At 41.1% G+C, this 11118-nt stretch overlaps 1 protein-coding gene across 3 annotated transcripts; it reads right to left on the bottom strand.

The window, feature by feature from the left end:
* Positions 1 to 6934: 6934 nt before the first annotated feature.
* On the bottom strand, positions 6935 to 10017 carry LOC134214606 (angiogenic factor with G patch and FHA domains 1). Of its 3 annotated transcripts, none has more exons than XM_062693941.1 (7): positions 9699 to 10017; positions 9372 to 9632; positions 9094 to 9228; positions 8927 to 9020; positions 8135 to 8295; positions 7731 to 8070; positions 6935 to 7674 (listed from the first exon to the last, which is right to left on the bottom strand). In XM_062693941.1, exons 1-7 carry the CDS (start codon positions 9864 to 9866, stop codon positions 7016 to 7018), a joined length of 1818 nt encoding a protein of 605 aa, XP_062549925.1. In that variant the 5' UTR covers positions 9867 to 10017; the 3' UTR covers positions 6935 to 7015. The 3 variants fall into 3 exon arrangements, with proteins under 3 accessions (XP_062549925.1, XP_062549923.1, XP_062549924.1); XM_062693939.1 differs by lacking the exon at positions 8927 to 9020 and adding an exon at positions 8377 to 8854; XM_062693940.1 differs by lacking the exon at positions 8927 to 9020 and adding an exon at positions 8395 to 8854.
* Between the last annotated feature and the right edge of the window lie 1101 nt (positions 10018 to 11118).

The following is an 11118-nucleotide window of genomic DNA, read 5'->3' as shown; positions in this document are numbered from 1 at the left end:
GGCAGTCAGAAGGTGGCGCTTAGGGGAGTAGTTTGTTGAAAAAAAACAGGGCATTCGGTCATTTCAGATCTATATTACAGCTTCCGTTTCAACTTACCCCGCATTTCGACTTGCCGCGGTGTAGGGGAACTGGGGGTAGGACGCCCACGTTAAGGAAAATGCCATTTTATCAATGAAAACCACCATTTCAGCCAGTTTTCATCAGCGCATACTGAAGAACAGCATATCTGCGACTGACTACCGATAACAGATATCTAATTGTCCATTTTATTGCACAGAAATTTGATTTTAAAAAGGACCCGAAAAAAATGATTTTGAAACCATGCGGGGTGAGATGCGCCAGTGGATGGGTTAAAACGCGCATGTGCTTATCGTACTGATTTTCATTTTAATTGCCTACATTAAGGCAATTAACCGAATGTTTCAGCTGTTTCGGTCATACGAAATGAGCATGGGCGTAATGCCCCACACCGACCTCAGAAGTTTGAAGGCCCATAAAATCGGTTTAAAACCATTTTGGACGACGATTTCGTGTGGAACATAAAGAACACGAGTAAGCAGCATGGCTCATGGCTCAATTATTAATTTATCAATGTATAACAGCGACAGAAAGACTAAATTCCACCGAGCTAGAATTGCATCAAAACACGCAAAAATCGTTTTTTCGAGTTTTTCATGTATAACTAGAGAAAAATCATGAAATATATGTATCCAATGGCAATATTTTTCATTGCTTTATCGTATAGACTATTGAAAATAATCAAAATGGGGATATTTAACCTTATTCAGGGGTGGCGCGTTTTAACCCCTATGGGCGTGCTACCCCCACTTCCCCTACCTTGTAGGCTGCCGAAAAAACATCTCTTTGCAACAAGCTACACAAACTACTATTTTATGATTCCAAAGTTACTCAAAATATATCTGCAAAGATTCAAAAGAAAAGGAGATTTCAAAAATTAAATCTGTAGGGGAAGAAACTTAGGGCGCACAAATAAATAATTTACCGAAAAACCCTACATATAACCACCCGAGTAATGTTCACTAGTTGGTATTGTCGGCGTAGCACGAACTTAGAATTCGGAAGTCGGGAATTCCGAACCGAACTTTCTTCCGAAGTTTTATCTGTCAAACTAGGGTAATTCGCCAAATGTTGAACGGCTAATTTCTTCGCCTATTGTTGAACGCACGTGCATTTCTTATGGGAGTTCAACAATAGGCGACAAAATTAGCCGTTCAAAATTTGGCGGTTTCCCCTAATTGATGCGTTGTTTAGTGCATTTTTAGGTGAATCCAGCGCACCACTTCCGAAGTTGAGTTATTTGCCTGTATATGGAGAAAAACCCAACTTCGGTATAAAACGCGTTCTAAGTTTAGTCCGGATAGACAATATACCAAATCTGATCAATCGTATCGAATGAATTGATCTTAGTAAATGAGGATAATGGCTGACACGTGTGGCGTTAGTAGATATGAATACATTTTCGTCTTCCATTATAAACAAATTATCTATCATAGTGCAGTCTCCAGTTAGCCTTGCGAGCAAGAGCGAAGGATTGCCAATCCGGAGACGGCGAATTCCATTCTCGGTCTGGCCTAGGATGTTTTCGTGTGGGAAACATACCCAAAAAAAACCCACATTCTCCAGGAATTGCAAAATCATGTAGTTTTTTTTGCGGGTGAATCAATTGACTCTCTGCCACGTTCAGCCATTGATCCCTTCTTACGCAACTCATTTTACACTTGCGAGACAAGTTCATGTCATTCATGCTTCTTTTCCACCATTCATCGAGTTCAAGTGGTGGTGGTGGTGAATAGTGGTGTAAAATGACTCAATTACATGTAAAATAATGGTGAACGCTTCTTCTTCTTCTTCTTCTTCTTATTGGCATTACATCCCCACACTGGGACAGAGCCGCCTCGCAACTTAGTGTTCAATCATCACTTCCACAGTAGTTAACTGTAAGGTTTCTAAGCCAGGTTACCATTTTTGCATTCGTATATCATGAGGCTAACACGATGATACTTTTATGCCCAGGGAAGTCGAGACAATTTCCAATCCGAAAATTGCCTAGACCGGTAACGGGAATCGAACCCAGCCACCCCCTCAGCATGGTCTTGCTTTGTAGCCACGCGTCTTACCTCACGGCTTAGGAGGGCCCCTAAGGAGGGTGAACGGTTGTTTATTTTATTTTAATGGATTGAACGACAATCTTACGGGTGTTACGCAAATCATTAAATTAGAGTGAAATGAAGGGATTTTGCTCATTATTTCCATTGCAGCTCAATAATGAATAACTAATATTGAGTTGTAATGGTAATTTTCGTTCATAAATGTTCAACAACAGGTTATATGAGTGTTTTTATGAGTGAGGTCATTTTGCCCGGTGGGTGCGTTATGCACTGATCTCCCTTAACACAATACCCACTTTCACCTGGAAGTCTGAGCATGTGCCATCAATTTTCCATCTTCCTAAAATATCACCATCAGCATCTTCTTTCCCGGTTAAAAAAAATCAGTCATTTCGACGCTACGTTCCTTCTCTTCCTTACGTGCGAAACGCAATCGTGATAACCGAAGCAAGTAGGGGAAATGACGGCTTTGGCAGGTTTTGTTCTATTATTGTCAGAGGGGTTTTTTTGATCGAAATTTTTCTTGATCGAAATTTTATCCCTTTCGACGTTTTGTCCTTTCGATGTTTTGTCCCTTTCGACCTTTTGTATTTTTCGACCTTTTGTCCTTTCGACCTTCTGTCCCTTTCGACGTTTTGTCTTATCGACCTTTTGTCATTTCAACCTTTTGTCTTTTCGACCTTTTGTCCTTTCGACCTTATGTCGCTCGACCTTTTGTCAATATTCAACGACTGGAATCATCAGAGAATACAAATTTTCATGAACGTTAACACCCAAAAAGCCATTATTTTTTTCATATGGAACTCTACTCAAACTTTCTTCAAAATCAAAGCTATACTAAATACGGTTAAATTGGGGTATTTTCAGATTTTTTAAAGTGCTTATACGCGTTTCCAGGATGTGCTCAAATGCCCCTGGGGAAGCCGTAGGAGAGGACATTTCAGTTTTTAGCACAAAACATGTCATGTGACAGCTCTTCCTTCATGATTTCTCACAAATAATCTTCTGGTACGTCTGAAAAGTCTACAAGACCTCATTGGCCACTTCCAGAACCTCATGGAGTGCCCCGGGGGAACCTGCAGGTATGGACATTTTCATCTGTTGACCCAAACATGTCATGCGACTGCTCTATCTTCATGATTTCTCATGAATAATTTTCTGGTGATTCCATAAAGGCCTATTGGCCACACTGACCACTTCCAGAATATTACGTGGTACCCCGGGAGAACCTGAAGAAGTGGACATTTTCTACTTTAGACCAAACGTATCATGCGACAGCTCTATCTTCATGAAAGTTTACAAATAAAGTTCTGGTAAGGCTGTAAAGTGTAAAACAACTCATTTGTCACTCCTGGAACATAACGGAGTGCCCGGCGGAACCTATAAAAATGGACATTTTCATTTTTGCACTGAAGCATGTCATGCGATAGCTCTTACTTTATGGTTTCTCACGAATAATCATCTGAAGATCTTATAAAGGACAACTAACCTCATCGGCCTCTTCCTGGAACCTGTAGAAGGGGACATTTCTGATTTAAGAGTAAAATGTGTCATGCGACAATTCAATCTTCATGGTTTTTCACAAATATACTTCCGGTAAAGTGTGTAAAATACAGAAAAAACTCATTGGCCACTCCCAGAGCCTCACAAGGTGCCCCGACAGAACCTGTAGAAATGGACATTTTGGTTTTGCGTCAAAACATGTCATGCGATAGCTTTATCTTCAAGATTTCTCACGAATCATTCTCTGATGAATCATCATATAATGGTCTTATAAAGGATCCTGTGAAAGAGGACATTGAGTTTAAATTAGATTGACCGCCCGTAGTCGCTACTCGATTATGAGCAGATCAGCTATTCTTGTTCAGAGAACCAGCAGATTATGTCTTGGGACTAGCTTGGGACTAACAAGTATCCAATGAGATAGGAGAATGGAATTCTAATTGAATGTAGGGAACAAGCTTTTTCGTTAATTTTCAATTCTAGCAGTTACTGCTAGGGAGTTAAGGAACGAGCTTACGTTCATTTCCAACTCTAGTAGTTACTGCTAGAGTCTTTTATAGAATCATCAGATAATAATTCGTAAGAAACATGAAGACTACGGAGTCTTCAAAATTCTGTTAGTGAAAAACTACGAAAAATAAGCTGCCGCACGTAGACACATTTTAGTCTATAGTATATGTTTTCTGGGGGCCCTCCTTAGCCGTGCGGTAAGACGCGCGACTACAAAGCAAGACCATGCTGAGGGTGGCTGGGTTCGATTCCCGGTGCCGGTCTAGGCAATTTTCGGTTTGAAAATTGTCTCGACTTCCCTGGGCATAAAAGTATCATCGTGCTAGCCTCATGATATACGAATGCAAAAATGGTAACCTGGCTAAGAAACCTCGCAGTTAAAAACTGTGGAAGTGCTTAATGAACACTAAGCTGCGAGGCGGCTCTGTCCCAGTGTGGGGATGTAATGCCAAGAAGAAGAAGAAGAAGGTATCATAATTTATCTAGGTACTTATCTAGTTACATTTACTACGGTGCTTACTTCTACTCGCTTGTTGCGCTTAATGCTTAGGTATAAACTTGAAGAGCCAGGAGCTATAATTTCCATGATCTTTATTCAACAACCGCGTTTGTATCTGTCGGTAGATTTTCAAGCTCTCAGCAACATCAAGTTTCCACGGAGAAGAGACATTTATTAAAATTTTAATGTTTGATGTCGTAATTGAATGATTTTCCTGATTTACATGTTCAGCTACCTTAGACCTAAACTCATAATCTAATCCCTTATCAGTTTCCCTCTTGGCCTTACTTACTTCTGCAATATGTTCTTTGAACCTTACATCTAACGATCTTTTTGTTTGACCTTCATATACTTTATCACACTGTGAACAATTAATTTGATAAGCCCCGGCCTTATTTAACATTTCTACTCTATCCTTTGTGGAGCCCAACAGTGTCTTCAGTTGATTGCTTCTGCTGGAGAATACTAAATCGATGCCGAATTTCCTCAGTCGATGGCGTAGCTGGTGGGTAATGTGTCGATCAAAGGGGACCGATACCCTCTTCAGCGGTTCATCGATCGGTGTCAGTGTTGTCAATTCGTTTTTCCGTAGGTTCCTCTGCTTCTTGTTGATGATTGCTTGTATTGTCCTTTCATTGTATCCGTTGATCCTCGCTGTTTCCAAGATGTGTTGTAGCTCCTTCGTTTTTCCTTCTTCGCTCAGGGGAATCGTCTGCATCCTGTGGATCATGTGATGAAAAGCTGCCATTTTATGCTGATACGAATGATTTGATGTGTATGGGATGACTCTCATGGTGTTGGTGGGCTTCCTGTAGATTTCGAAGTCTAATGTTGTATTTGTTCCCTTGATAACCAGTAGATCCAAGAAAGGTAATTTACCTTCCTTTTCCTCCTCGTGGGTGTTTTTTTGTTGTTGTTGAAAAGAAGCGTTGGATACTTGCAAACAAAAGGCGTGTTCACGCCTCAAGAAACGAACACTGAATGGCCTTCATTTATTTTGTTTGTCCCCTACTAACAATCTAGAATTCCCTGTCAGCCTACTGAGATTCAATTTCAAATTTCTTCTTATTAGCTTCTTAGTATGCTGGCATTTCAAATGCCTACTACGATAGAATTTCAAATTCGTTTTATTTTATCTAAATTTTATTTTATTTCTCGGGTACTTATTCAAAAGGACGTATGTGATTTTGTAAACAAAGATTCGAACGTCGATTACCCACCTCTGAAGGCACATCCACGCAAACTATCACCTCCGACATGTGGGGAGGGCTTCAGCTACTGGTTGATGGTGTTGGTTTGTGAGGGAGTACCATCAGATTGGACAAATCGACGTATGAAGCTTTGTTTTCAAAATCACATACGTCCTTTTGAATAAGTACCTGAGATTTATCAATGTAACCGCAAACTGCATATGCTTTTTTCGGGCTCGCTTTATTTCCCACAGATTAGATTTGGAGCACGCTTCTACTAACGAAAATTCTATTGGCAATTAAAAGTGAGGTTAGGTTTCGAAAAATTTCAAAACTGGAATCAAAATTTATGCTCTTTTATCACTTCAATTGTAAGAACCAAAGCAGGGTTTTCATTATCAAAAATTTTCTTCCATTTCAAACACAAGAAACCGTGCATAGAACGCCTCAATCATCAATTTATCGAAACTCACTTTCATCTGCCAATTATATTATCCGTTTTAGCATATTTTTTGCAAGTGAACAAGTTTAGAAAAATGGAAACTGTATTAAAAAGTGCAACTGCATAAAGGTTACATGTTCTAGCCCTCATTTTGTGCCTTCGAACGAATTGCATATGTTAATTATTGGCTGACGCATAATTTTGGATTTTCTGATAGTTGGAACTCCCAGGTGGCAAACATGGCTTCTCTTGCAGTGCGATACTCCCAGAGCCTTTTTTTTTAACATAAACAATGCATTTGGTGGGAATGTTGCATAACGCACTACTAAAGAAAGCCAATTATAAAACTTAATGTAGGCAATTATTAGCTTTTTATTTCGAATAAATAAATAGTAAGAACTCTGCCTGCCATGCAATGATTAGATGCTTGTTTTCGACGCTACATGTAGAGATGTCGTAAAATCCCGATTATTCGGTTAGTAACTAATCGATTACTCTCGACTCTTGTCGATTATTGAATCGATTAAGCGTTGAGTAGTAATTGATTCGAAATTAATTATTTATCACAGCTCTAGTTCTCACAAACTGGCACAATCACAATTTCAATGAAATTCTTTGTTATGTCCAATAGAAACTGTCATCGTATTTAACAACTCCGTATTCAGTGTACAAATCAATTATATTTATGCTTGAAGGAACTATTTCTTCACAACAGCCTACAGTTAAATCTGTTTAAAACTATCAATCGGAATCAGAAGCCTCGAACATGTTCATGGAGCGGCATTTGTTTTGTCTTTTCTTCCAAATTGTCTTATTTTTCGCTGTGGCAATATTCTCATTCCCTGGTTTCTTCAAAGGCTGACTGCCGAGTCCACTCGTTCCTACGTTGGTCAGCAGTTTAAGAGGTTCCTTCAACCCGTCACCGCCTTCCTTGCCCAACGTTTCTCCACTAACCCAACCAAGTTTGGACAGCATCTGGAAACCGCGGTTCTCGCTGCTGATATGTTGTTCCATAGAAGCAGCTGGAACTTTCATGCCATCCTCCTCGACTTCCGCACACGCCTTGTATCGCTCTTGTGCCATCTTCCAGATGTTCATCTTTGCTTCGTCTGGCATCGCAGTTGGATCCGCCAGCGCTTGACTGCCCAGCCCACTGGTGCCAATGTTTGTTTTCAACCGAATCGGTTCCATCGGTCCCTGATCCCGGATACCTAACGAGCGTCCTTCACTCCAACCTAACTTCGATAGCATCTTGAAGCCTTTGTTTTTGCTGTTAATTTGTTCATTCAATGAAGCCATTTCAGTCTTGGCATGTTCATTCGAGCTTCCCTTAACCTTCCTACGGTGAGCCGCCCGATCGTTGTACTCCTCTGGAGCTGGTCCTGATTTTTTCACATATTCTGCAAAATATGAATGGAACATTGATTGCAAAAATCCGCATTCCATGGAAACTTACTCTCATCCTCCAAACCGAAGCGACGCTGCAGCAACTTCTTTCCCTCCTTGTAACTAACCGGTTTGGTGATTCGTTCGTCATCCGACGCGGTTCCCTTTTTGGACGTCTTCATCAACAGACCGGGTTCACAGTTCCCACACGTGTAGTTACCATCATGGATGTGGCAGAGCAGCTTGGTTCGGGTCAGATCGATAACGTCACCGTGCACAATGTCGAAAAGGTCGCTCTCCTGCATGGTCGGTGCCATACGGGTTCCGTTCAGGAAGGTTCCATTACGTGAACCCAGATCCAAAAGCTGATACGCACTTGTACGAGTGTTGTAGCTGAATTTCAGATGGTACTGAAATCGAAATAGAACACAGATATCAGAAAATAACGGAAAAAAATTGCTACCTCGTAATTACCTTCGAAACATTGATATCCGGAATGATGACATCGTGATCACCCTCACGACCGAGCGAGCCTCCGTTGCAAGTGATTATAAATAGAGAACCTTCTTTCAGTGATGCCACGCTGCTCTCCTGGACGATTAGCCTCAATGAAGGGGGATATTTCCTTGAAATATCTGTAAGTGACAAAAATGAAAAGATCGTTGATACGAACGTCGCCAAAACAGCTTTTCATGAATTCGAAGCTAATGATCCACCTCCTTCCTTGAAGTCACCTGAATGTTTATCGGCATATTTATCTAAATCAATCTCAATGCCCGGGTTTTCCTTCTCGGACGCACTTGATTCTATCGTGATAACTTTTCTCTCTTTGTTATCACTTTCATCACTATCGCTGCTGCTATCCAGTTCCCCATCCTCTTTGTTGTCGTCTGAATGCTCTAACTTCGCTTTCCTACGCTTCTCTTTCTTTTTCCGCTTTTTCTCCTCCTTCTCTTTCTTCTTCCTCCGTCGCTTACTATTCTCCCCTTCCCCAGAGCTAGATGAGGAACGACTTGATACCGACTGATTGGATCGCGAGCGGCTGCGACGATTTTTATGCCGTCGACGATGCCGACGATGGCGCTTTGAATCCTTTTCGTGGCTAGGCGATCGACTGCACCGCCGATCTCGACCATGTTTCACCCGTTCGTCGGCTGACATCGAATCCCGCTCGGCTCTCTCGCGCTTCCGTTTCTGGAAAAGCAAGAAGAGAAGAACAGCGGAAGGACCGCTCTTAACATGCGCCTGTCCCAAACAGAAACCTACCTAGAGCGTTCGAACGCATTTGTCCGATCTCCAGGCCAGAAAAAGCTGATACTAGGGAATTTATTGAGTGAGTCTGAGTGGGAGGTGTATAAACCTACAAATCAATGCGAAAAAGATTATTAGCGCATTCATGACATGAAATTCTGAAGCGAATTCATTTTTCGCACCTTTTGATACGTTTTGGGCTTTTCCTTCTCAAGCGTTTCTTCTGGTATCACTTGAGAATAGAAGTCGTATTGGCCGGTTTGCTCATTGTACTTGAGGTAGCATCCTTTCTGCCCATCATAATGCAGTCCGTAAATCTGGAAGTTGAATAAATACCTATTATAGTGAGGTTTATATATTATATATTTATATATTAGTGTAGTTTCACTACACTTAATATTAATACTTATGACTAGCTACTAATTTTTGGCTGGAAGTGTTTGGCAGAAATTGATCTTACCGCATTGTAGTAGTATCCGGTTTCCGGATCGTAATAGAGTCCACTCGTTGGCTCGTAAATATACCGATTCTGATAGTTGAACTCTTGGGCAGTCTTCTTTATGTCGTCAACGAAAGCCTTCACATCCAAAGGTTCACTCGCCTTCAAATCATGAGCCTGTTGTTCCTCGGCTAGCTCAAGCGCCTTCAATACATCGTCCTCTTCGCTCTCCTCTACCACCACTGCTTTGCCATGGCTAGTGTGCTGCTTCCGAAACTTCCTCTGAAAAATAAAATGCATTCAATCTCACACATCCACCAAACACTATACAGTAAAAAAAAGCCTTACCAACTCCGCAATTTTACGCCGGAGACGACGGATCCTGCCATTCTGCTTCCGGATGTGGCTATGGAGACTTCGAACATAAACAAAGAACTGCTTCGCCGTAACATCGTACAGGTTGGTAAGGCGAATCAACCTGCCCTTCAGCAGACCGGACGACGGATGTTTCTTCATTTCTCAGAGACTTTTCATCACACTATTTATTGGACACGACAGCATTTAAAGTTCTTAAAACTGTTGAAAAAACTTTGGAAAAAACATGGAATGTAAAATTGCGTGCAATTTGTTTACGTTTCCTGGTGACAATTTTTTATCAATTTGACGTTTTTAGAGGAAGTGTTGCCAACAAGACAAGACTTTTCATACAAAAATCGATGAAAAACACGCAAATTCACGGTTCGCGCATTACTAAATGGTCCGTGAATGGCTGATGATGCAGTGGTACCTTCAACATAAAATATTATTCTCAGATTTTCTGGATATGATACACTGCGCGGCGTTTGTAATGTTCCCAAATGGGTACTTGCACAAAACATCACGCGGCGAATGACTGTCGAAAGGTATATTGCGAGAAGATAGAAAAATTCGAACGAGGGTCCGACGGTCGACCGTCGGGAAGTGGTTCCGCAAACGTCAAATCACTTGATGCACGGAAAATAATGTTGGTTGATTTTTTCGGTGTGAATGTTGATTAGGGATCGTTCAAAATTACGTCCATCGTTTTTCGGCATTTTCAACCCCTCCCCCTCCTGTCACAAACTGTCACAAATAATTGACCCCCCTCCCCTGTACGTACATGTCTCATTTATATTTTAGCGATTACTGTGGTTTATCTTTTTCGTACACTATTTTCACAATAACATAGTGAGTTATGTCCCTTACTAACAGTTTGAATGTTTTTAAAATGCAAGTTGTTTCTAAAATGCTTTCAGTATTTTTTTCTTGTGAACGGACGTCACATAAGACGAACCCCCTCCCTCCCCCTGTCACAAACTGTCACAAAACTCTGACCCCCTCCCCCTCAAACCTTGGACGTAATTTTTGAACGGCCCCTTATTAAAATCAACGAGAATATGCAACTTTGAACGAGTGTTTCATGCCACTATATTTTTTAAACATGTTTCATGATACTTTAAAGGCATTTTGTCATATATTTATGTGATTTTGAAACATTTTAGATTTCTCGAATCTTCTTGAGATCAAGAAATATCAACACTTTTCGTACAGTGCATGCCATTTTGAAGTTTCCGACACTCAGTCTGCTTCTTCTTCTTTGCTCCGCAAAATTAGAATTTTTCTCTTTTCTCGCAATACGGCCGCGCCAAACGATACACCGCAATGCTATTCACCCATAAGAATCAAGTAAACGGGGTGCAGAAAGCGCGGCGGTACCTTTCATGAAAGGTTCGCCGCGTGCAATTTTGAG

The sequence above is a fragment of the Armigeres subalbatus genome, chromosome 2 (assembly GCF_024139115.2).
Source record: "Armigeres subalbatus isolate Guangzhou_Male chromosome 2, GZ_Asu_2, whole genome shotgun sequence".
Taxonomy (NCBI): domain Eukaryota; kingdom Metazoa; phylum Arthropoda; class Insecta; order Diptera; family Culicidae; genus Armigeres; species Armigeres subalbatus.
The sequence above is the reverse complement of the archived record's forward strand: the minus strand, read 5'-3'. Positions and strand labels throughout refer to the sequence as shown.